Source organism: Carcharhinus amblyrhynchos, chromosome 9 (genome assembly GCF_965287045.1).
Source record: "Carcharhinus amblyrhynchos chromosome 9, sCarAmb.v2.hapA, whole genome shotgun sequence".
NCBI classification, from domain to species: domain Eukaryota; kingdom Metazoa; phylum Chordata; class Chondrichthyes; order Carcharhiniformes; family Carcharhinidae; genus Carcharhinus; species Carcharhinus amblyrhynchos.
In genome coordinates this window covers 3,928,237-3,955,694 of record NC_137332.1, presented here as the reverse complement: position 1 = coordinate 3,955,694, position 27,458 = coordinate 3,928,237, and the positions used below count along the sequence as shown (strand labels likewise).

The 27,458-nt window shown below is 45.9% G+C and overlaps 1 protein-coding gene across 1 annotated transcript in view; it reads right to left on the bottom strand.

The window, feature by feature from the left end:
• The window catches only part of col24a1 (collagen type XXIV alpha 1), a 317,299-nt gene that overhangs the window by 39,585 nt on the left and 250,256 nt on the right, over positions 1–27,458 (bottom strand). The window contains exons 40-46 of the mRNA XM_080195089.1: positions 25,923–25,976; positions 21,713–21,766; positions 18,533–18,589; positions 12,461–12,514; positions 11,046–11,099; positions 10,891–10,944; positions 1,212–1,265 (exon numbers count right to left, since the gene is read on the bottom strand). Of these exons, the coding sequence (XP_080051215.1) occupies positions 1,212–1,265; positions 10,891–10,944; positions 11,046–11,099; positions 12,461–12,514; positions 18,533–18,589; positions 21,713–21,766; positions 25,923–25,976 (381 nt within the window). The remainder of the gene's footprint in view (positions 1–1,211; positions 1,266–10,890; positions 10,945–11,045; positions 11,100–12,460; positions 12,515–18,532; positions 18,590–21,712; positions 21,767–25,922; positions 25,977–27,458) is intronic.

The following is a 27,458-nucleotide window of genomic DNA, read 5'->3' as shown; positions in this document are numbered from 1 at the left end:
GGGAGTTCCAGGATTTTTAATCCAATGGCAGTGAAGGAACAGTGATATATTTCCAAGTCAGAATGGTGAGTGACTTGGAGGGGAACCTCCAGGAGGCGGTGTTCCCAGCTATCCACTGCTGTTGTTTTCCATATGAGAGAGATGTAAGGTTGAGAAGTGCTGATGAAAATTTCTTGGAAAAAGTTGTGTTGTGTAAGTTGTCGATCAGATACACAACCATGGAAAAGGCAGTGAGTGTTTAAGGAGATGGATGGGGAGACCATCAAGTGGGCTGCTTTGTCCTGGATGGTGTCAAGCTCCTTGAGTGTTGTCGGAGCTGCACCCATCCCGGCAAATAGAGCCGTAGAGGTTTACAACATGGAAACAGGCCCTTTGGCCCACTTTGTCCATGCCATCCCTTTGCTTTTAACCACTAGTCCCAATTGCTTGCGTTTGGCCCATATCCCTCCATACCCATCTTACCCATGTCGCTGTCTAAATGCTTTTTAAAAGACAGAATTGCACCCACCTCTACTCCATCACACTCCTGACTTGTGCCTGATGGACAGGCTTTGGGGAGTCAGGAGGTGAGTTACTCTCCGCAGGATTCCCAGCACCATATTTAAATGGCTAGTCCAGTTCGGTTTCTGGTCAGTATTGATGGTGGGGAATTCAGTGACGGAGATGCTATTGAATGTCAAGGAGAGATGGTTAGATTCTCTCCTGTTGGAGATGGTCATTGCCTGGCACTTGTGTGGCACCAATATTGTGTATGGCTCATCAGTGCAAGCCTGGATATTGTCCAGGTCTTACTGCATTTGAGGAGTTGCGAATGGTGCTGAACATTGCACAATCATTGGCGAACATCCCCATTGCTGACCTTACGATGGAGGGAAGGGCATTGATGAAGCAGCTGAAGATAAGCCCAAGCTTAATTACCCCTTTAGAGCTACCTCTGTAGTAATTGGGAGCTCGCTAAGTCATTTCAGAGCGCAGTTAAGACTCAATACATAACTGTTACATAGCAACGTCGTAACCATCACGTAACTGTTGCATAAGCCTTACATACCCGTTACATACCCATCACATAACCATTACATAACTATTCCCTTCTCAAGGGTAATTAAGTACAGTCAATAAATACAGACGATACAGATAGGATGGAAAGGGAGTCGTGTCTCAGCAGTTTGAGGGTTAAAGAACGTGGCCTGATGATAACGAGTGCTACTCACCGACAAGCCTGGTTTCCCCACCTCCCCACGAGATCCTTTCGCCCCTTTCTCGCCCTGAAAATATTAGAGCCAGCTCAGAATTAACATTCTTTCACAAGATTTTGAGATTCAGAGAAAGCGAGCACGCAGCTTTTAAGAGTTTGTTTACGGGACAAGGGTGTGGCTGGCTGGACCAGCATTTATTGCCCATCCCCAACTGCCCTCTGTTTCAGAGGGCAGTCGAGAGTCAACCACATCGCTGTGGCTCTGGAGTCACATGTAGGCCAGACCGGGTAAAGTCGGCAGATTTCCTTCCCTAAAGGACATAACTGAACCAGACGGGTTTTTCCAACGATCAATCCATGGCTACCACCAGATTTTTAATTCCAGATTTTTTCTATTGAATTCAAATTCTGTCGTTTGCTGTGGTGGGATTCAGACCCGGATCTCCACATCATTGTTCTGCGTCTCCGGATTACTAATCCAATGACAATATCACTGTGCCACCACCTCCCCTTGTTCAAACAATATTCTCCCTTGCCCAGCAACTTTTATAGAATATTATACAGAACAGGAAGAGGCATTCAGGCCATCTTGCCTGTGCCAATTAGTTTCACACCCCCATGCTTTTGCCAGGGAGCTCTGACAATGGCTCTCCTTAAAGTATTAATCGATCCTTTTCCACTTCTGATGGAGGCTCATTCACCCATTTCTCCCATCGTAGACACTGCCTGACTCGCTGAGAGTTCCCAGCACTTTCTGTTCTCACATCCTGTTTCCAGTATTTGCGAAGTTACAACTGGATGCACCTCCAAGCACCACATTTCCAGATCACAACAACTCACTGATCTCCCCCTCTGGGTCTTCTGTCAATTATCCTAAATCTTGCAATGGAAACCATAGAATCATAGAATCAATGGTACAGAGACAGGCCCTTCGGCCCAAACTGGTCCACGCTGAGCAAAATGCCCATCTAAGCTGACCCCATTTGCCTGCATTTGGCCCCTATCCCTCTAAACCTCTGTCCATGTGTCTGTCCAAATGCCTTTTAAATGTCCCTCCTCAAACACTCCCTCCGGCAGCTCATGTTTAAGCCTCGGTTCCTTAATCAAAACCCCACATAGAATACTGCAGTGTCACATCACAGTGTTTCCCTGCTATTTGAAAAATTTAGAGCCAAGATTGAAACATTCCTGTCAATTTCTTCCTTGCTGACAGTTTGAAAGCTTAAAGCACACAAAGTACGTCTGAAACACGGTGGAATTACTTTTTTCTAAACTGAGGTTGTTTATATTGATCGATGGAAGAACTTTCTCTCCCCTCACACATCAGCTTCAGAGAGAAATGGTGCACATTAACTGTCAACACACTCACATTAGCACTGAGTTTATAGACCGGAGAATCTAGGATGATTCCAATTAGAATAGATGAGGCTAAGAGAAGATTTAACAGAGGTGTTTAAAAATCATACAGGGTTTCGATTGAGTGAATCATAGAATCCTACAGAAGGAAGCCACTGGGCCCACTGGGTCTGAAGCAACCACAATCCCACCAGGCCCTATCCCTGTTACCCCATACATTTACCTTAGCTAGTCGCTCTGACACTAAGGGACAATTTACCATGGCCAATCCACCTAAGGTGCATATCTTTGGACTGTGGGAGGAAACCAGAGCACCCGGAGGAAACCCACACAGAGATAGAACATAGAACATAGAACATAGAACATTTCAGCGCAGAACAGGCCCTTCGGCCCACGATGTTGCGCCGACCAGTTAAAAAACAATGACCCTCTAACCTAAACCAAACCCTTTCCATCCATAAACCTATCCACGGATCTCTTAAACGCCCCCAAACTAGGCGCATCCACAACTGCAGCAGGCAGGGCATTCCAATCCCTCACCACCCCCTGGGTAAAGAACCTACCCCTGACATCTGTCCTATAACTAACCCCCCTTAATTTAAAGCCATGCCCCCTCGTGCTAGCTTTCTCCATCCGAGGAAAAAGGCTATCACTGTCCACCCTATCTAAACCTCTGATCATCTTATATGTTTCAATAAGGTCCCCTCGCAGCCGCCTTCTTTCCAGCGAAAACAACCCCAAATCCCTCAGTCTCTCCTCATAGGACCTCCCCTGCATACCAGGCAACATCCTGGTAAACCTCCTCTGCACCCTCTCCAAAGCCTCCACATCCTTCCTATAATGTGGGGACCAGAACTGCACACAATACTCCAAGTGCGGCCGCACCAGAGTTGTGTACAGTTGCAACATGACGCTGCGGCTCCTAAATTCAATCCCCCTACCAATAAACGCCAAGACACCGTATGCCTTCTTAACAACCCTATCTACTTGATTCCCAACTTTCAGGGATCTATGTACACATACACCTAGATCCCTCTGTTCATCCACACTATTCAGAGTCCTCCCGTTAGCCCTATACTCAACACATCCGTTATTCCTGCCAAAGTGATGGGGAGAATGTGCAAACTCCACACAGACAGTGACCCGAGGCCGGAATCGAATCCCGGGTCCCTGGCGCTGTGAGGCAGCAGCGCTGACCAGTGGTCTGAAATAAGGGCAAACTGTTTCCAACGCCTAAAGGATCAGGAGCTTGTTCCTCTGAGTCACTCACTATCCTGACTTGGAAATACATCGCCCATCCTCCACAGTCACTGGGTCAAAATCCTCCCTAACAGCATCGTGGGTGTACCTACACCTCCAGGGATGCAGCAGATCAGGGAGGCAGCTCACCATCACCCTCTGATGGTGGGATTGGGTGATAAATGCTGGCCTGAACAGCGACACTGGCATCCCATAATAACAAATTAAAAAAAAAATCTTCCTTTAGAAATGCAGCTGGTACTGAAACGAGTCTGCTTCTGAAATCTGTGAAACACAATCGTGTACCTCATAAAAACAAAGACATTTTGTTCTGAGCCACGACAGACTGGGGAGGCAATCTGACTTATTTAATGGTTATTATGTAATAAATGACTGTGGATTTTATTGCAAAAACAGGACATGCAGACGATTGTGTGTTAAGCTCTCACTGTCTGGACGCTTGGTGACGCTGGCTGCCCACGGCAAACAAATCCTAACCAGTTGCCAAACCACATCATGAGAACATAAGAACATAAGAAATAGGAGCAGGAGTAGGCCATCTAGCCCTTCGAGCCTGCCCCGCCATTCAATAAGATCATGGCTGATCTGAAGTGGATCAGTTCCACTTTCCCATTTTCTCCCCACAACCCTTAATTCCCCTGTCTATCAGAAACCTATCTACCCGTGACTTAAATATATTCAGTGAGGCAGCCTCCACCACTTCAACGGGCAGAGAATTCCAGAGATTCACCACCCTTTGAGTGAAGAAGTTCCACCTCAACTCCGTCCTAAACTGCCCCCCCACCTTATCTTGAGGCTGTGCCCTCTAGTCCTGCTGTCCTTTCTGAGCGGGAAGAATCTCTCTACCTCTACCTTGTCTATCCCCTTCATTATCTTATACGTCTCTATAAGATCCCCCGTCAGCCTTCTAAACTCCAACGAGTACAGACCCAGTCTATTTAGTCTCTCTTCATAGTCCAACCCCCTCATCTCCGGTATCAGCCTAGTGAACCTCCTCTGCACTCCCTCCAAGGCAAAAATATCCTTGCGCAAGTGAGGCGACCAAAACTGCACACAGTACTCCAGCTGCGGCCTCACCAGTGCCCTGTACAGTTGCAGCAAGACCTCCCTACTTTTATATTCTATCCCCCTTGCTATAAAGGCTAGCATCCCATTCGCCTTCTTGATCACCTACTGCACCTGCAGACTGGGTTTTCGCGACTCGTGCACAAGGACCCCCAGGTCCCTCTGCACCGTAGCATGCTGCAGCTTTTTGCCCTTTAATAGTAATCCCCCCTACTATTATTCCTGCCAAAGTGGATAACCTCACACTTGCTAACATTGTACTCCATCTGCCAGGTCCTCGCCCACTCGCTTAGCCTATCCAGATCCCTCTACAGACTTTCCACACCCTCCGCGCAATTTGCTTTTCCACTCATCTTTGTGTCATCAGCAAATTTCGTTACCCTACACTCAGCCCCCTCCTCCAGATCATCTATATAAATGGTAAATAGCTGAGGCCCCAGCACCGATCCCTGGGGCACTCCACTAGTCACCAACCGCCAATCAGAATAGCACCCATTGATACCAACTCTCTGCCTCCTATTAGACAGCCAATCCTCTATCCACGCTAACACCCTACCCCCAACTCCATGCCCCCTGACCTTCTGAAGCAACCTTTTGTGCGGCACCTTATCAAACGCCTTCTGAAAATCGAGAAACACCACATCCACCGGTTCCCCTCTGTCTACCGCACTAGACACATCCTCATAGATTTCCAATAAATTTGTCAGACACGACTTCCCCTTAACGAATCCGTGCTGCGTCTGCTCTATCAAACAATTCTTCTCAAGGTGCCTCGCTATTTCTTCTTTGATGACGGATTCCAGCATTTTTCCAACAACAGACGTTAAACTAACCGACCTATAATTCCCTGCCTTTTGCCTACTACCCTTTTTAAACAGCGGCGTAACATTAGCCGTCTTCCAATCTTCTGGCACTTCCCCGGAATCCAGCGAAGTTTGGAAAATAATCACCAAGGCATCCACTATCACCTCTGCCATTTCCTTCAGAACCCTGGGATGCATTCCATCCGGTCCTGGGGACTTGTCCACAATCAGTCCCACTAGTCTGTTGAGCACTACCTCTCTAGTGACAGTGATCGCATTCAGGCCCTCAACTCCTACCATCCTTCTATCTTTAAGATCCGGCAAACTATTCACGTCCTCCTCCGTGAAGACTGAGACAAAAAACTTATTTAAGGTCTCAGCCATTTCCTCATCCCCCACCACTAAATCCCCCCTCGCATCCTCTAAGGGTCCAACATCAGCAGCCTGAGATGGACTTTACTTTGTCTAACTGTTGTGAGGGGAAAGGATCTTGGAGCAAATTAACCAGCGGAGTTGCTGCTAGCTTCGCTTGTTCCTCTCAGAAACCGTACTCCTTCCCCAAGAGCTATATCTAATTTCTTCTTGAAATCACACAACATTTTGGCCTCAACTACTTTCTGTGGGAGTGAATTCCACACATTCACCACCCCTTGGGTGAAGAAATTTCTCCTCACCTCAGCTCTAACAGGTTTACCCCTTATCCTCAAACTATGACCCGCAGTTCCAGACTCAGAATCATAGAATTCTACGGTGCAGAAGGAGGCTATTTGGCCTATCGAGTCTGCACCGACCCATCCAGACCCTGCCCCCTAACCCCCTTGCATTTACCCTAGCTAGTCCCCCTGACACAAAGGGGCAGTTTGACAAGGCCAATCCACCTAAACTGTACATCTTTGGACTGTGGGAGGAAACCGGAGCACCCGGAGGAAATCCATGCAGACACAGGGAGAATGTGCAAATTCAAAACACAGTCACCCAAGCCAGGAATTGAACCTGGGTCCCTAGTGCTGTGAGACCATAAAACAATAAGATTTCGGAGCAGAATTAGGCCCATTGAGTCTGCTCTGCCATTCAATCATGGCTGATATTTTTCTCATCCCCATTCTCCTGACTTTTCCCATAACCCCTGATCTCTTTATTAATCAAGAACCTATCTAACTCTGTCTTAAAGACACTCAATGACCTGGCCTCCACAGCCTTCTGTGGCAAAGAGTTCCGCAGATTCCCCACTCTCTGGCTGAAGAAATTCCTCCTCATCTCTGTGTCAGACTCAACATGGAAACAGGCCCTTCGGCCCAACTTTCCCATGCCACCCCTTTTTTTAACCTCTAAGCTGGTCCCAATTGTCTGTGTTTAGCCCAAATCCCTCTATATCCATCTTACCCATGTAACTGTCGAAACGCTTTTTAAAAGACAAAATTGTACCCGCCTCTACTACCACCTTTGGCAGCTTGTTCCAGACACTCACCACCCTCTGTATGAAAAAATTGCCCCTCTGGACACTTTTGTATCTCTCCCCTCTCACCTTAAACCTATGCCCTCTAGTTTTAGACTCCCCTACCTTTGGGAAAAGATATTGACTATCTGGCTGATCTGTGTCCCTCATTAGTTTACAGACTTTTATAAGATCACCCCTCAGCTTCTACACTCCAGGGAAAAAAGTCCCAGTCTCTCCAGCCTCTCCTTATAACTCAATCCATCAAGTCCCGGTAGCATCCCAGTAAATCTTTTCTGCACTCTTTCAAGTTTAATAATATCCTTTCTATAATAGGGTGACCAGAATTGTACACAGTATTCCAAGTGTGGCTTGACTAATGCCTTGTACAACTTCAACAAGACGTCCCAACTCCTGTATTCAATGTTCTGATCAATGAAACGAAGCACATCAAATGCCTTCTTCACCACTCCGTCCAGCTGTGACTCCACTTTCAATGATCTATGAACCTGTACCCCTAGATCTCTTTGCTCCTCAACGCCCTACCATTAACTGAGTAAGTCCTGCCCTGGTTCGATCGACCAAAATGCATCACCTCACATTTGTCTCAATTAAACTCCATCTGCCATTTGTCAGCCCACTGGCCCAATTGATCAAGATCCTGTTGTAATCTTAGATAACCTTCTTCACTGTCCACTACACCACCAATCTTAGTGTCATCTGCAGGCTTACTAACTATGTCTACTAAATTCTCATCCAAATCATTAATATAAATGACAAAAACAGACAAATAACAAATAAATCTCTGTTTTAAGGCTTTGTCCCTTTAGTCTGAGGTTGTGCTGGTTCTAGTTTTTCTTACTGCTGGAAACATCTTCTCCATGTCCACTCTATCCAGGACTATCCCACCATTGGGAAGATTCTTTCTGAATCTACTTTGTCTAACCTTGTTAGGATTTTATACATTTTTATGAAAATCCTCACCCTGAAAGTACACCCAGTGTAAGCTGGAAGCCAAGAACTTGAAAGTGTGCAGGGCTCCTGCCTGAAGTGGCCAATAACTCTGATGGATCAGTGTCCTATCTCCCGTTCGAAATTCCCACTCAATTTGGTTTCTGACTGTGTAACTTGGAGCCACATTTTCCCCAATGGCCAAGGCAGGATTGATGTTGAGCAATGAGTGTAAATCCCCCTTACTAATCAGCAGCAAAGTGGGACAGTGGTTAGCACTGCTGCCTCCCAGGGACCTGGGTTCGATTCCTGGCTTGATCACTGTCTGTGCAGAATCTGCATGTTCTCCCCGTGTCTGTGTGGGTTTCCTCTGGACGCTCCTGTTTCCTCCCACAGTCCAAAAAACGTGCTGGTTAAGGGCATTGGCATGCTAAATTCTCCCTCAGTGTACCCGAACAGGTGCAGGAGTGTGGTGACTAGGAGATTTTCACAGTAACTTCATTGCAGTGTTAATGTAAGCCTACACTAATAAATAAACTTTTACTTTATGTTCAGGAATTCCCTCTCGGTACCTCTCTGTCCACTTCGCTTTCTATCAGACCTTCCTCTTTCTGATCGAACTTTTTGTTCTAGTCTTAATTCTCCCTGGTGTGACTCAGTGTCAACACTTACACGGTTACACAGTATTTACAGGACAGAAACAGGCCATTCTGTTCAACTAGTCCATGTGGATATTTATACTTTGAACCATTCTCCTCTTTCCCTCTCAGTTTTGGCTCCTGGCTGGTTCGGAATTGTTGGACTCCAGACTGAGGAGCGGTTTTTCTGTGTCTCTCCCTGGTATTGGAAATTCTGCTGGAAAGTTGTTTACAGTTTTTCCTGCCTTCCTGAAGTGTAAACTTTGCTGTTGCTGGTTTGAAGGCAAAAGGCCAGCAGAGAGGTGCTGAGATTTCCAGAAGCCAGAGTTCTCCAACCAAAGGAATAATTCACAGTAGGTCTTGCAGAGCTGCAAGTTCTAGCCTCCTGTGAACATTCTTATTTCCTGTGCTAATCCTGGGACAGGGGTATGTTTGTAGGTAATTAGGCTATTGGATTAGGCTATTGAGTTGGATGATCAGCCATAGTGAAGCAGGCTCGAAGAGCCAAATGAATATAAGAACATAAGAACATAAGAAATAGGAGCAGGAGTAGGCCATCCAGCCCTTCGAGCCTGCCCCGCCATTCAATAAGATCATGGCTGATCTGTCGTGGCTCAGTTCCACCTTCCCGCCCTCTCCCCATAACCCTTAATCCCCTCTCTTATCAAAAACCCATCAACCCGCGTCTTAAAAATATTTAGCGAGGCAGCCTCCACCACTTCAACGGGCAGAGAATTCCAGAGATTCACCACCCTTTGAGTGAAGAAGTTCCTCCTCAACTCCGTTCTAAACCGCCCCCCCCCTTTATCTTGAGGCTGTGCCCCCTAGTCCTACTGTCTTTTTTGAGCGGGAAGAGTCTCTCCACCTCTATCCTATCCATCCCATTCATCATCTTATACGTCTCAATGAGATCTCCCCTCATTCTTCTAAACTCTAACGAGTACAAGCCTAGTTTATTCAGCCTCTCCTCATAGCTCAACCCCCTCAACTCCGGTATCAGCCTAGTAAACCTCCTCTGCACTCCCTCCAAGGCCAAAATATCTTTGCGCAGGTGCGGCGCCCAAAACTGCACACAGTACTCCAGCTGCGGCCTCACCAATGCCCTATACAGCTGCAGCAAGACCTCCCTACTTTTATATTCAATCCCCCTCGCTATGAAGGCCAGCATCCCATTCGCCTTCCTGACCACCTGCTGCACCTGCAAGCTGGGTTTTTGCGACTCATGCACAAGGACCCCGAGGTCCCTCTGCACCGCCGCCTGCTGCAGTTTTTCGCCACGTAAGTAATAGTCCTCCCCCCTCCCCCCTCCCCCCTGCTCCTATCTTCTATGCTTCTATTAGGAGGTTTGTTGTGTTGGAGCAGTGCATTTAGTTGTTAAGGTTTATACGATATTATGGTTGTTTATTTTCTTCTTGTTTATAATTGGTAAAATCTATTGCTAATTTTCTTACTATACATGTTAACTATATTCTTAAATAAACTTTGTTTGGTAAAAGCCCCCTAGTGGGTCATTGAATCATATCTGGGGTGAAATGTCTTGCTTACTCAAGCCAAATTCAATGTGGAAAATGTATGGTTTAGGCTGACTCCATAAAATAGCTTGGAGTTCCTGACCTGGATTGTAACAGCAGGTTTGAAAAGGAAAGGAACAGAAGTAAAACCTCGGAAATTACGAGTTACTTTGAACCGGGTGTGGGGCAAAATAGAATGACTATTTAAATAGCGATGTAAAGTGTGCATGTGGTTTGCATTTTTTGGGTTGTGGGAAAGGGGAAAATTCTGTTTTGTAGTTTAAAGCTGCCTACAAAAAGTGTTTGGTCAAGTGTACTTTTAGTCTGTTTCTTACAGTAAAGTTAGTAAAATGAAAAATTTGATCCTTGCCTTTTCACTTTTCTGCTATTCATTACAAGTTCCTGTTTTGATATTAAAGGTTATCGATCGCTCTGGAGAACATAGCGTAATGTAACATTACAGGCCAGTCCCTCCTCACTCATCCATCCCACTGTTTCACTCACAGTCTCTTTACACTGATTAAATGGGAGCCTAATCAATGCCTCCAACAACTGGTACATAATTAACACTCTCAATCTCTTGATTTAAAGTTAAGATTGCTGCCCCCTGACCTGTGCTCAGTACTTGATTGGCCGTACACCGGTAGAATTGGTTAATTTTGGCTGAAGTCCATACCTTGTTTCCTTTTTCTCCTTTAGGTCCTTGCTCCCCTGATTCACCTGGGTTTCCCTGATTGGGAGAAAGCAAAGTGTGATGCTGGCGTGGATTCAGAGCATTAACCAATGAGAGAAGTAATGGGATCTCTATCCTGCCTTCCGCAATGTTCTTACCGGCGGTCCTTGCTGTCCAGCATTCCCTCGAACTCCTGGTGAGCCAGGATAACCCTGTGGAAATTAGATAAAGTGGGAAAACTATTAGTCTCCAGGCAGTGTCATTGTACTAGAGTCACCGAGGTTTACAGTATGGAAACAGGCCCTTCGGCCCAACTTGTCCATGCCACCCTTTTTTTTAAACCCCTAAACTAATCCCAATTGCCCACATTTGGCCAATATCCCTCTATACCCATAGTACTCATGTAACTATCTAAATATTTTTTAAAAGACCAAATTGTACCCGTCTCTACTACTACCTCTGGCAGCTTGTTTCAGACACTCACCACCCTCTGTGTGAAAAAATTGCCCTCTGGACACTTTTGTATCTCTCCCCTCTCACCTTAAACCTAAGTCCTCTAGTTTTAGACTCCCCTACCTTTGGGAAAAGATATTGACTATCTAACAGATCTACGCTCCTCATTATTTTATGGACCTCTATAAGATCACCCCTCAGCCTTCTACATTCCAGAGAATAAAGTCCCAGTCTATCCACCTCTCCTTATAACTCAATCCATCAAGTCCCAGCAGCATCCTAGTAAATCTTTTCTGCACTCTTTCTGGTTTAATAATATCCTTTCTATAATAGGGTGACCAGAACTGTACACAGTATTCGAAGTGTGGCCTTACCAATGTCTTGTACAACTTCAACAAGACGTCCCAACTCCTGTATTCAATGTTCTGACTGATGAAACCAAGCATGCCAAATGCCTTCTTCACCACTCTGTCCACTTGTAACTCCACTTTCAAGGAGCCATGAACCTGTACCCCTAGATCTCTTTGTTCTGTAATTCTCCCCAACACCCCACCATTAACTGAATAAGTCCTGCCCTGGTTCGATCGACCAAAATGCATCACCTCGCATTTATACTTATAGAATAAGTTCCCCATAATTAGTGATAGAATTCCTGTTGTACTTTATATTCAGGGCAGAATTTGAGTTCCTCTATGTGAAGAATTACTGTCTCTCACCATGGGTTCTAACTTGTGTTTGTTGTAATGATTGCAGAGTAAGGAGCATCGGTTAGACAGAATTATAAACAATTTGCAGCGCTCTATCCAACCGGCTCATATTCCACATGAGCTTCCACCTTTACTGAAATTGTTGTAATTTTTCACCATTCAAACAATAGTCCATTTTACTATTATTTCTTCCAAAGTGGATAACCTCACACTTGCCAATGTTATACTCCATCTGCCAGATCCTCGCCCACTCACAGTCTACCCAAATCTCTCTGCAGACTTTCCGCGTTCTCCACGCAATTTGCTTTCCCACTCATCTTTGAGTCATTAGCTGAGTTTCTGGATTAATAGTCTCGAGATAATACCACCAGGCCATTGCCTCCTCTAAATTCAGAGCAATATCAGGAGATTACCTTGTAACCTTCATCTCCCGGTTCCCCTCGATCTCCGCGGGGACCCACGGGGCCCTGTGAAAGAGAAGAATGTGTGATATATCGTGTAAAGATGTCACTTGTACCCAATCACTGGAGATTAAACCATTCCTTCCGCTTATATTTGCTGTTGTCAGTTTGACTGTCTGAGTACATTTGAATCCCTCAGTGGTTGAAGAATTGTTTTTCAAGTTGAAGTATAATTACTTTTCAATATCAGGTCCAGGTTACATTTTGAGTTTTAGGCTATCAGTTTTTCATGAAAAAAACTTCCCAAGACATCAGATCATTCCAGATGCTTATTTTAATAAGAAACATTTTTCGAGCTTTAGCTGCTTTCCGATTGGATCCAAGATAATCTTGCTGGATTCACACAGCCAGCTACTGGAAGGACCTGAGTGAGAGGCTGAGACTCGTGCTCGAGAAGGGAGTCACACTGGAACCAGTCTGAATGCTGGATCACGCTGGAGAGGTTGTCCGGTTCATCCTGTCTCCCCATTGCTATGAGTGTCCCATGGCACAACTGTGTCAGAGATTGAGTAGGAGGCAGGGGGAGAACGAGAGCAGGACTCATGGTAAAGAACCTTCCCGGGCAGGGGGGAATACAAGGAACAACTGGCTGGAGATTGGGAGAGAGAAGACCCAAGCTGCCTCCTTTGTGATAGCAAGAAATCTCACAACACCAGGTAAAAGTCCAACAGGATTATTTGGAATCACGAGCTTTTGGAGCGCCGCACCTTTATCAGGTGAGCGAGTGTTCGGCTCGCCAAAATACGGAACAAGCGAACGATTAACAGGTGACCAGCAACACTTCCTCAGGACCAGGCCAATGGGGGCAGGAGGTCTGCCCACTGACAGCCAATCAGAGGCTGGAAAACACTTTTGCTCTTCAGCGCCACTGGGAGGGTGGTGGCTGCTGCAGGAAGTGCACCCACTGGAGGTCCAGATTCACGGAGCAAGATTGGCAGGAGGGGTTTCGAGGGGTGGGGTGTCGTGAGGGTGGGGTTGTAGGAGGGTCAGCAGCAAGAGGAGTGGGGTGGATCTCAGTGGGTCCCTCCCATCCCAGTGTCAGGTCTCTCAATCAGACACCAAATGCCTTGAATCCACCCCACTACTACCCACCCCCCACCACCACCTCCCCACCTCCAAACTTGGCATATGGGAGTGTGGAAAATACCATCCTATATTACAGCAAACAAACTCTTTTTGCTCAGCAGAGTCTGTTTAAACAATGCACAAAGCATCCAGTCTACAGAGTCTATTTAAGGAAAGCCTCGGAAGAACAGCAAACAGAACTCAGGGCCATGACTGCAACAACTTCTCCAAATAAAAAGCTGGGCCATTTCTCTGGAAAAATGCAGTGAGTGGAGGATAGTCAGATCGAATAATTCCCAGACACTCAGCAACATGGTCTCCTATTGTGATTGAAGCTGGAATCACCCAATCATCTCCAATCTGGGTGGGAACAGCAGTGACACCAACACTGAACTCAATCTAACGTACAGGAGGTTTTGCGGCGCAGTCAGCAGCCAGCAGCGTCTCTGCCTCTCTACCTGGAAGCTCCGGGTTTGAGTAGGTGACGAAGGAAGTTGTGTTTCTGGGTGGGGTGAAGCAGATTGAACAGCGATCTAAAATCCTTCCAAAGTGAGAGCGGGAGAGATTCCTGGTCAGCCTTTGGTGGAAAGAAGATTGAAGAGAGCTCCAACATGCACGTAGGGGGCGTGTTGACATAGCAACACGGATACTGAGCGAATTGTAACACATCACCAACCCCAGTGTAAAAGCAGCTCTCTCACACCTCTCTGTGATATGCCTCCATTTCTATCTCCTTCTGACCATTTGGAGGCCTGTCTGTTAATCCCAACAAAGTGATTGCCCCTTTCTTTATTTCTAAGCTCCACCCCTATGGCCCATTTGAGGTGCTTTCTAACACATCCTCCCTCATGACTGCAACGATGGTCTCTTTTTATCAATAACGGAATACTCTTCTCTCACATCCCTCCCGATCAGGCCTGAACCTTCTCTACGCTGGAACGTTAAGTTGCTGTCCTTCTTTCATGCCGATTAACGCTCTAAATTTACCTGCTTTACCAGACAGCCTTCTTGATTAAAAGTGATGCAATTTAGCCTCCCAATCCTCCCATGATCATGCTCACGTGTTTGCTTGCTGGATTGATATCGATTTCCTTCTAAATTTGACCGAACCCTTGCTCACAAAGTTACATTTGTTCTGTGTCCCAATTCCTTGCCAAATTTGTTCAAAACCTCCCCAGCAGCACGAGCAAATCTCCCAGCAAGGATAGTGGACCTGTACGGGTCCCACCTGCCCCAAAAACTGCCCCAGTGATTCAAAAATCAAAAAGCCCTCCCTCCTACACTGTCCCTTTAACCGCACATTCACCACACCAGCACATTAATGGCTATCACTTTCCTTCTCCGATGGGATGTGGGTGTCACTGGCTGGGCCGGCATTTGTTGCCCATCCCTAAATTGCCCTTCAAATGAGCGTCTCATTCGATCATTTTTACCAGGATGTTGCCTGGTTTGGTGGGAAGGTCTTATGAGGAAAGGCTGAGGGACTTGAGGTTGTTTTCGTTAGAGAGAAGAAGGTTATGAGGTGACCTAATTGAGGCATACAAGATGATCAAAGGATTGGATAGGGTGGACAGTGAGAACCTTTTTCCTCGGATGGTGATGGCTAACACGAGGGGACATAGCTTTAAATTAAGGGGTGGTAATTATAGGACGGATGTCAGAGGTAGGTTCTTTACTCAGAGGGTAGTAAGGGCGTGGAATGCCCTGCCTGCAGCAGTTGTGGACTCGCCAACTTTAAGGGCGTTCAAATGGTCAGTGGATAGGCATATGGATAACATTGGAATAGTTTAGGTTAGAGGGTCATTAGATTGGTTCCACAGGTCGGCGCAACATCGAGGGCCGAAGGGCCTGTACTGCGCTGGAATGTTCTACGTTCTATGATTTCAGAGGCAGTTAAGAGTCACCCACATCGCTGTGGCTCTGGGGCCACTTGTAGACCAGACCAGGTAAGGACGGCAAATTTCCTTCCCTAAAGGACATGAGTGAAACTGAAGAGTTTTTACAATTGACAATGGGTTATTATTCCTGAGACTCACTTTATATTCCATATTTATTCATTAAATTTTTGATCCAACTGCTGTAGAATTAAAATTTACATTTTTATTTTGGAATTAGAGTGTTAGCCAGGGCCTCTGGGTTACCAGTCCGGTGTCATTGCCATGATATCACAGTCTCTCCCATACCTTCCAAGCTGAATCTATCCCTTAGACACTGAGTGTTTGTGTAACCACAGCTGGGACACAGATTTTGACCCTGTGATCCTGTTCAACGATTGACTCCCATATTCCACTTCCTCCCGTCGACATTTGAATTTTATCGACCAGTTAGAACCTTCACGTCAGGTCAGACACTGTGTACAGAGAGTCGGTTTGTTCCATTTTCACTGGAGATTCATGACATTCACACTGCAATGTTAACCACTGTGTCATCAGCACAAAGTGCTGGCATTCAGTGAGTCAACGTCAACTCAAATAGTCTTGAGTCTCTGATATTATTGCCTGCTGTGACGGTACCACACTGTTAATGGATATCGGTGATGTAACTATCCACAATGAGGAGTTAATGGTGAAATAATAGCTGGATATCAGGGAGTCACAAAGATAAGAAGAAATATGAAAGGTCTTCCATTTCAGATCACTATCAATCTCTTGTAGAAAGCTCCAATCACCCCATCACATTCAAAAATGGATGGTTGAGTAAACCCTAAAACCAAATCTAAATTGTTTTCTGGGTTATGCAGGGAGAAACTGTTACAGATGCACCATAGAAAGCATTCTTTCTGATTGTATCACAGCTTGGTATGGGCTCCTACTCTACCCAAGACTGCAAGGAACTACAAAAGGTCGTGAAAGTAGCCCAATCCATCACACAAACCAGCCTCCCATCCATTGACTCTGTCTACACTTCCCACTGTCTCAGCAAAGCAGCCAACATAATTAAGGACCCCACGCACCCCGGACATTCTCTCTTCCAGCTTCTTCCTTTGGGAAAAAGATACAAAAGTCTGAGGTCACGTACCAACCGACTCAAGAACAGCTTCTTCCCTGCTGCTGTCAGACTTTTGAATGGATCTGCCTTGCACTAAGTTGATCTTTCTCTAAATCCTAGCTATGACTGTAACACTACTTTCTGCACTCTCTCGTTTTCTTCTCTATGAACGGTATGTTTTGTCTGTATAGGGCACAAGTAACAATAATTTTCACTGTATGTTAATACATGTGACAATAATAGATCAAATCAACACATTGTCGTGTTTACAGCACAGGAACAGTCCATTCAGGCCAGCTGCCCCATGCTGGGTTCCTCCCATCCCTCTTTGCCCCATCCTATCAGCACATCATCAATCCATCTGTGCCACATCCTGTGTTTTCCAATGGTGAACTATTTCACCCTCTGTGGATCATAGTGCACCTGTGACCTCTTTGACATGACTCCAGATTTGCCCAGAATCTGGAAGTTTGCCCAACTGTGTTGAAACACAGCCGGAAGTTTCCGGCTGTTCACACCATGGGATCTTCCAGTCCCGCGTTTCCCAGAGGCGAGGGGCGCATTCAGCAGGAAACCCCGTTCACAATGGGGGACAAAAAGACCCCGTTTGTGTTGGTTTGTGTCTATCTACTCTTGTACACTGTCACAATTCCAAAATTTGCAAAAATAGTTTCAAGCAAAGAAGGTGCCAGTGAAGGTGAGAGATTTGGAGGTCAATTTAACAGTTATACTGATTGGCAAAAGGGGGAGATAAGGAGAAAGTTATGATATTCGGGAATGTGCTGTCAGAAAGTGCAGCGGAAGCAGATTCAATTGTAACTCTCAAACAGGAAATGGATAAAAAGTGAAGGGGATTGGGGGAAGAGAAGGGAGGTGACGGATTAGTTGGATAGGTCTTTCAAAGAGCTAGCACAGGCACTATGGACTGAATGGCCTCCTCCAGTGCTGTAATGCGCTCCGATTCTACAATCATTAGTTGTTTTTGTTCCCATTGCACTGCAAAATCTGTCCAACAGGACTCTGCCCATGGCTGTATGAGAGATTTACCATGACCATTCAGAGTGAGTTCCTATTGAATGGAATCCTACTTCCTACCATTGCTCCTCTCTTTGGAGAACGATCTTTCCTACGAAGCTGAGAGTCCATCACACTGTGAATCACAGCGATAACATGTCCCTGTCTACATCAACAGGGGCGGAGTAGAAAGGATCAAGAGCTTTAGGTCTTGAGGTGTCCAGATCACCAACAACCTGTCCTGGTCCCCCCATGCCGACACTGTAGATAAGAAAGCCCATCAATGCCTCTACTTTCTCAGAAGATTAAGGAAATTTGACATGTCAGCTAGAACTCTCACCAACTTTTACAGATGCACCATAGAAAGCAACTGCCCAAGACTGCAAGGAACTTCAAAAGCTTGTGAATGTAGCCCAGTCCATCGTGCAAACCAGCCTCCCATCCATTGACTCTGTCTACACTTCCTGTTGCCTCAGAAAAGCAGCCAAAATTAAGGACCCCACGCACCCCGGACATTCTCTCTTCCACCTTCTTCCATCAGAAAAAAGACACAAAAGTCTGAGGTCACGTACCAACTGACTCAAGAACAACTTCTTCTCTGCTGCTGTCAGACTTTTGAATGGACTTACTTCGCATTAATTTGACCTTTCTCTACACCCCTAGCTATGACTGTGATACTACATTCTGCACTCTCTCCTTTCCTTCTCTATGAACTGTATGTTTTGTCTGTATAGTGTGCAAGAAACAATACTTTTCACTGTATGCTAATACGTGTGACAATAATAAATCAAATCAACTCACATACGGCCACTGTCAGACAAACCACATCACCAGAAACCTGATCAAATCTGTGTTGTGAAGTGTCTCCAGTGAAATGCAGGTCATGTGAAGGAACATGCATCAAGGGGCAATAGCTTTCCAATATTAACATGATTTGCTATGAAAAACATGACCTACTGGTTCACCTAGAGGCCCAGGGAGTCCAATAACACGACTGTCATCTCCTGGATAACCCTATGAGTGAAAGAAAAGGATATAGAATGCTATTAATAATATCAACGGTAAATCATCGCAGTCACCAGGACTAATGCTCCTTCAATTAAGAAACATTTTTAAATTCCTGCTTCGTGTTGCACTTATTTTGATTTTAAACACTGGGGTAAGTTGTTACTAACCCCCTTAGTACATAATACACAGTGTAAACATGCTCAAATATGAACTCTGTCAGTCATTTGCACTCCCCCAGTTCTGGTCCCTCGCTTATCCCTGATTACCTTCCCTTCACTAATACCACCTCCGCCTTCAGCTGCTGGGGCCTAAGGATGAGGATTTCCAAACTAAACCCCTCCAGCTTCCTCAACCTCTCCCTCCTCCTTCAAGATGCCCCTCAGAGCCCCCCGTTGAGCCCAGTTTTTGTCCAGGTGTTCTGATATCTCCTTACACGGTTGAATGTCAAATTTTGTTTGATTTACATTCCTGCGAAGCAGCTTGGGATGTTTCCCAGGTGAAGGTGCTGGATGAACGAAAGTTATTGCTGCTCGATGGGAAGTTCAAACCAAAATATTTCACCCAGCGGTCTTAGTAATTTAATCCAAATGTTGGTTATTGTTGTCCGAGAGATTGAAGTAAGGTGGGCCCTTTAAGAGGCAATCCTCTGCAGGTCATGTGAACAGGCCAGACCCTATGGAATGTGGGAAGTCAGACCAATCGGGAGCGAGGGCGCGTCCCGGAAGGAGCCGGATCCTCAGTTGGTGCCAGGGAGGAGGGGGTAGGCCTGAGTGAGTGTCTCTGTCAGACACCTATCTTGTATATATCATAGACTCATACAGTGCAGAAGAGGCCCTTCAGCCCATCAAGTCCGCACTGACACATTAGAAACACCTGAACTCCCACCTAATCCCATCTGCCAGCACTTGGCCCGTAACCCTGAATGTTATAATGTACCAAGTGCTCATCCAGACACATTTTAAAGGATGTGAGGCATCTCATCCCCACCACCCTCCCAGGCAGCGCATTCCAGACCCTCACCACCCTCTGGGTAAATAAGTTTTTCCTCATATTCCCCTCAAACCTCCTGCTCCTCACCTTGAACCTGTGTCCCCTCATGGCTGACCCTTCAACTAAGGGGAGCAGCTGCTCCTTATCCACTCTGTCCGTGTCCCTCATCATCGTGTACACCGCCATCAGGTCAGTCTTCTCTACTCCAACAAAAACAACCCAAGCCTACCCAACCTCTCTTCATGACTTAAATGTTCCATCCCAGGCAGTGTCCTGGTCATAGAGTCAGAGAGGTTTACAGCACGGAAACAGGCCCTTCAGCCCAACTTGTCCATGCTGCCCTTTTTTTTCTAAAACCCACAAGCAAATCCAATTGCCCACATTTGGCCCATACCCCTCTATACCCATCTTACCCATTTAACTGTCTAAATGCTTTTTAAAAGACAAAATTGTACCCACCTCTACTACTGCCTCTGGCAGCTCGTTCCAGACACTCACCACCCTCTGTGTGAAAAAATTGCCCCTCTGGACAGTTTTGTATCTCTCCCCTCTCACCTTAAACCTATGCCCTCTAGCTTTAGACTCCTCTACCTTTGGGAAAAGATATTGACTATCTAGCTGATCTATGCTCCTTGTTATTTTATAGACCTCTATAAGATCACCTCTCAGCCTCCTCCGCTCCAGAGAAAAAAGTCCCAGTCTATCCAACCTCTCCTTATAACTCAATCCATCAGTCCTGGTAGCATCCTAGTAAATCTTTTCTGCACTCTTTCTAGTTTAATAATATCCTTTCTATAATAGGGTGACCAGAATTGCACACAGTATTCCAAGTGTGGCCTTACCAATGTCTTGAACGACTTCAACAAGACGTCCCAACTCCTGTATTCAGTGTTCTGACCGATGAAACCAAGCATGCCAAATGCCTTCTTCACCACCCTGTCCACCTGTGACTCCACTTTCAAGGAGCTATGAACATGTACCCATAGATCTCTTTGTTCTGTAACTCTCCTCAGTGCCCTACCATTAACTGAGTAAGTCCTGTGCTGGTTCAATCTACCAAAATGCATCACCTCGCATTTGTCTAAATTAAATTCCATCTGCCATTCGTCAGCCCACTGGCCCAATTGATCAAGATCCCGTTGCAATTGGAGATAACTTTCTTCACTGTCCACTATGCCACCAATCTTAGTGTCATCTGCAAACTTACTAACCATGCCTCTTATATTCTCATCCAAATCATTAATATAAATGACAAATAACAGCAGACCCATCACAGATCCCTGAGGCGCACTGCTGGTCACAGGCCTCCAGTTTGAAAAACAACTCTCTACCACCATTTTCTGTCAAGAAGCCAATTTTGTATCCATTTAGATACCTCATCCTGGATCCCATGAGATTTAACTTTATTCAACAACCTACCATGTGGTACCTTGTCAAAGGCCTTGCTAAAGTCCATGTAGACAACATCAACTGCACTGCCCTCATCTACCTTCTTGGTTACTCCTTCAAAAAACTCAATCAAACTTGTGAGACATGATTTTCCACTCACAAAGCCGTGCTGACTGTCCCTAATCAGTCCCTGTGTCTCTAAATGCCTGAAGATCCTGTCTCTCAAAATACCTTCCAACAATTTACCTACTGCAGATGTGAGGCTCACTGGTCTGTAGTTCCCAGGCTTTTCCCTGCAGCCCTTTTTAAACAAAGACACAACATTTGCCACTCTCCAATCTTCAGGCACCTCACCGTGACTATCGATGATTCAAATATCTCAGCTGGGGATCTGCAATTTCCTCTCCAGCCTCCTCTGCACCCTCTCCACTGCGTTCACATCCTTCCTATAATGTGGTGACCAGAATTGCACACCGTGCTCCAGCTGTGGCCTCAGCAACGTTCTGTACAACTCCAACATGACCTCCCTCCATTTGTAAGTCATGCAGGAAGTCAGGCCAATTGGGAGCATAATGTACGCAGTTACATTAATTAATAAACCCTTTGCTGTTGGAGCTACATTGAGTCACCTCCAATTATTACAGAAATCCTTTCAAACAGTACAAATGTTTAGCAGCTGGGACACAATACCAACATTGCTGATTGGTCAGTGAAGGGGAACATTGAACCAACACAATATGAAATGATTACCTTTTCTCCCTTCGGTCCTGGGGGTCCCTGAGCTCCTTGAGGTCCTTGGTGACCCTGAAAGGATAATGCATTGTCCATTTATTAAGCAGCCAATCCTATAATCTGGTCAAAAAATATTCAAGTGTCCAAAATGGCAGCACAGCAGAAGGTGGAGAATAACATTGGACTCTCGCTGAATTCCATCAGGTGAGAGTGCAACCTGATTAAGCTGGTGCAGAGTTTGCCTCCTACAGGAGGGTGATACAACATGGAGTTGTCAAACTCCCGGTGATCTCACAGTGTAATCTTCATCCTCAGTGAGGATGTGGGGGCATGGGCTGAATCTCTGTTTGTGTGTGTGTGTGAGTGTGAGTGTGTGTGATGTGAGTGTGTGTGTATGTGTGTGAGTGAGTGAGTGTGAGAGTGTGTGTGTGTGAATGTGAGTGTGTGATGCAAGAGTGTGTGTGTGTGTGAGAGTGAGTGTGTGTATGCATGAGTGTGTGTGTGTGTGAGTGTGAGTGCGTGTGTGAGTCTGCGAGTGAGTGTGTGTGTGTGTGTGTGTGTGTGTGTGAATATGAGTGTAAATGAGGCAGGATGGATATGCAAATCTGGGGATTGGGGATGGGAAATTAATCAAACTGGAAAGGAGTACAATATCAAGGGTAGGAGTCTTAGCAGTGTTGAGGAGCAGAAGGATCTTGGGGTCCGGGTCCATAGGACGCTCAAATCGGCCTCGCAGGTGGAGGATGTGGTCAAGAAGGCGTATGGTGTACTGGCCTTCATTAATCGAGGGATTGAGTTTAGGAGTCGGGAGGTAATGCTGCAACTTTATAAGACCCTTGTCAGACCCCACTTGGAGTACTGTGCGCAGTTCTGGTCGCCTCACTACAGGAAGGATGTGGAAGCTATTGAGAGGGTGCAGAGGAGATTTACAAGGATGTTGCCTGGATTGGGAGGCATGCCTTATGAAGATAGGTTGAGGGAGCTAGGTCTCTTCTCCCTGGAGAGACGAAGGTTGAGAGGTGAGTGATAGAGGTTTATAAAATGTTGAGAGGAATAGATAGGGTGGATTCTCGGAGGCTATTTCCCAGGGCTGAAATGGTTGCTACAAGAGGACACAGGTTTAAGGTGCAGGGAAGCAAGTACAGAGGAGATGTTAGGGGTAAGTTTTTCACTCAGAGGGTGGTGAGTGAGTGGAATCGGCTGCTGTCGGTGGTGGTAGAGGCGAACTCGCTGGGGTCTTTTAAAAGACTTCTGGATGAGTACATGGGATTTAATGTGATTGGGGGTTACGGATAGTTCTATGGCCTGGTAGGCATGGATATGATCGGCGCAACTTGTGGGCCGAAGGGCCTGTTTGTGCTGTAGTGTTCTATGTTCTGTGAAATGAAACAAGAGTAAATGTCAGATTGCAGCAGCTTTGGGTTTTTGGACTTTTATTTTTAATGACAATTGTGAAATTTTAAAGAGTAAAATATATTATTTGTTTAAATGGACAAAGGATTTTTGTCCATTCTTTGTGCATTGAATAGGGGATATTCTGTACACATTGACATTTGTTACTCTGAAGCAGATCGAACTCTGTGTTTATCTCATTAAATCCTGTTTTCTACAGAATCATAGTAGATTCGAATGTTTGGTAAAACTGGATAGTAACCAGTTCCCAGCTTCCAGAGTTCAATTAGATCATTGACAGCAAACTAACATACACAGAACCATTGCCATTCAAGTCTATCCAACCACCTGCATCTCAAACTTCACCCATCCACCCAATCAAACAACAAACAAGATCTCGGATTATTCATTGAGCTAGCATCTTTGCCGGAGAAAGTTCCACACTTCTCTCACCCTTTGTGTGAAGAGATGTGTTCCTAAATCCTCTTCAGTTGTACATTAAACCTGCCATAGTTAGGACATAACATCTCCAGAATGCCCTGAGTGTTGTGACTCCTTCTCCTATCCTTGTCCGAGACTCCCCCACCTGCAGAGAAAGATTCTCTCCATCTATCCTAACAATTCCTTTCAAGATCCTAAACTCCGTGGGCAACAGTCTGGCAAACCTCAGAAGGATTGGGGAGATAGGATTGCTGGTCTAAAATGCTCTTGTACGCTTTAAATCGGAATACCAGGAAACCAGAACACAACACAGGACCACAAGAGGTTGGCCACCAGGCCCTTCAAACCTGTCCCGCCATTCAATATCATCATGGCTGATGGAAGCCAGCCTCAGCTCCTTCTCTGTGCCGTTTCCCCTCAGCCACCTCCCCAATCTATCAAATATTTACCCACCTCCACTCTAAATACTTCCAGAGATCCAGCCTCCACCACCCATTGGGACAGAGAATTCCAGAGATTCACCACCCTCTGTGAGAAGAAATTTCGACACAGCCTCAGTTTTAAATGACTGTCTCTTTATCTTGTAGTGGAGATGCCGGCATTGGACTGGGGTAAACACAGTAAGAAGTCTCACAACACCAAGTTAAAGTCCAACACGTTTATTTGGTAGCAAAAGCCACCAAAAGATTCATCAAACCAGTGGCTTTTGCTACCAAACAAACCTGCTGGACTTTAACCTGGTTGTTGTGAGACTTCTTACTGCCTTTATCTTGTAGCCATATCCCCCTGTTGAGACCCTCTCACTAGTGACAACATCTCCCCATCTACCCGTCAAGCCCCCTCAGGATCTTCAATGTTTGATAAGGTCACCCCTTCACTCTTCCAAATTCCGAGGAATACAGAATTTAGGCTCTCTTGATCGGACAACTCTCTCACCCCAGGAATTCGAAGTCTAGTAGATGAGCAGAATCCTGGTACAAGATGTTTTTTCCTTTTGGGATTTTTGCATTCCTCCCAAGGGGAATGGGATTACCATCCTAGCTGGAATAAACCCTTTGGTATTTTGCTGCTAAGAACATAAGAACATAAGAAATAGGAGCAGGAGTAGGCCATCTAGCCCTTCGAGCCTGCCCCACCATTCAATAAGATCATGGCTGATCTGTCGTGTCTCAGTTCCACTTTCCCGCCCTCTCCCCATAACCCTTAATCCCCTCGCTTATCAAAAACCCATCAACCCGCTTCTTAAATATATTTAGCGAGGCAGCCTCCACCACTTCAACAGGCAGAGAATTCCAGAGATTCACCACCCTTTGAGTGAAGAAGTTCCTCCTCAACTCCGTTCTAAACCGCACCCCCCTTTATCTTGAGGCTATGCCCCCTAGTCCTACTGTCCTTTCTGAGCGGGAAGAGTCTCTCCACCTCTATCCTATCCATCCCATTCATCATCTTATACGTCTCAATGAGATCTCCCCTCATTCTTCTAAACTCTAACGAGTACAAGCCTAGTTTATTCAGCCTCTCCTCATAGTTCAACCCCCTCAACTCCGGTATCAGCCTAGTAAACCTCCTCTGCACTCCCTCCAAGGCCAAAATATCCTTGCGTAAGTACGGCGCCCAAAACTGCACACAGTACTCCAGCTGCGGCCTCACCAATGCCCTATATAGCCTCAGCAAGACCTCCCTACTTTTATATTCAATCCCCCTCGCTATGAAGGCCAGCATCCCATTCACCTTCCTGACCACCTGCTGCACCTGCAAGCTGGGCTTTTGCGACTCATGCACAAGGACCCCGAGGTCCCTCTGCACTGTCGCCTGCTGCAGTTTTTCTCCACGTAAGTAATAATCCTTCCTACCATTATTCCTACCAAAGTGGACCACCTCGCACTTGCCAACATTAAATTCCATTTGCCAGTTCCTGGCCGATTCGCCCAGCCTATCTAGATCCTTCTGCAGACTCTCCACACCCTCCGCACAATTTGCCTTTCCACCAATCTTGGTGTCATCAGCAAATTTCGACACCATACACTCGGTTCCCTCCTCCAGATCATCTATATAAATGGTAAATAGCTGAGGCCCCAGCACCGACCCCTGGGGCACTCCACTAGTCACCAACCGCCAATCCGAATAGCACCCGTTGACCCCCACTCTCTGCCTCCTATTTGACAACCAATCCTCTATCCACGCTAACACCCTACCCCCAACTCCATGTCCCCTGACCTTCTGCAATAACCTCTTGCGAGGCACCTTGTCAAACGCCTTCTGAAAATCAAGAAAGACCACATCCACCGGCTCTCCTCTATCCACCGCCCTAGACACATCCTCATAGAACTCAAGTAAATTTGTCAGACACGACTTCCCCTTAACGAAACTTTTAACGCTGATTGAAATCACTTACCGGATACCCCACGAGTCCTGGCTCACCCATTGGACCCATCAAACCGAGAGAGCCCTAGGAAGATAAAAATCATTACAGTCCAGACGTAACAAACTCCCTTCAATGTGCGATTGAAAGAATGGTACTCAGGCCAATGCAGGCTCATTCAGAGTTAAAATTGTTCAATTCTCATTTTAAATTATTATTCTGGTGTTAGGACAGAGTTGAGGGAGAAACCCTGAACTCATTTCAAAGGTGGCTGGATATCTGAGAAAGAGTCGGAGCTCTCAAGAACAAAGGAGGGGAATTATACTTCAAACCCAAGGAAGTAGGTGAGATCCTAAATGAATACTTTGTCTCAGTATTCACTAAGGAGAGGGACACGTTGATTGGTAGTATCTCAGGGGGATGTGTAGACCCGTTAGAACAAATCACAATTACAAGCGAGGAAGTTTTGGTGTTTTAGGAAGCATTAAGGTAAACAAACCCCCAGGGCCAGATGGCATCTGTCCAAGGTTACTGAGAGGAACAAGAGATGAAATTGCTAGGCCTCTAACAGAAATCTTTGTTTCTTCGTTGAACACAGGTGAGGTCCCAGAGGATTGGAGGAAAGCAAATGTTTAAGAAGAGTAGCAAGGATAACCCAGGTAATTATAGGCCAGTGAGCTTAATGTCCGTAGTCGGGTAATTGTTGGAGAAGATGCTTAGAGATAGGATCTATACACATTTAGAACTGAATAGGCTCATTAGCGAGAGACAACATGGTTTTGTGTGAGGGAGGTCATGCCTCACAAACTTAGTTGAGTTTTTTGAGGAGGTGACAAAAATGATTGACGAGGGAAAGGCCGTGGATGTCGTCTACATGGATTTTAGTAAAGCGTTTGACAAGGTCCCTCATGGCAGACTGGTGTAAAAGGTTAAATTTCACAGGATCAAAGGTGACCTAGCTAGCTGGGTACAGAACTGGCTTGGCCATAGAAGACAGAGGGTAGCAGTGGAGGGGTCTTTCTCTGGTTGGAGGTCTGTGGCTAGTGGTGTTCCCCAAGGCTCTGTACTGGGACCTCTGCTGTTTGTGATATATATAAATGATTTGGAAGAAGATGTACTGGTCTGATTAGTATGTTTGCGGACAACACAAAGATTGCTGGAGTTGCGGATAGTGATGAAGATTGTCAGAGAATACAGCAGGATATAGATAGGCTGGAAAATTGGGCAGAGAAATGGCAGATGGAATTTAATCCCGATAAATGTGAGGTGATGCATTTCGGTAGATCTAATGCTGAGAGGGAGCTATACAATAAATGGCAGAACCATCAGGAGTATAGACACACAGAGGGACCTGGGTGTACAAGTCCACAGATCCTTTAAGATGGCAGCACAGGTGGAGAGGGTGGTGGAGAAGGCGTATGGCACGCTTGCCTTTATTGGACGGGACACAGAGTATAAAGGTTGGCATATGATGTTGCAGTTACATAGAATGTTGGTCAGGCTACATTTGGAATACCGCGTCCAGTTCTGGTCACCACATTACTAGAAGGACGTGGGGGCTTTGGAGAG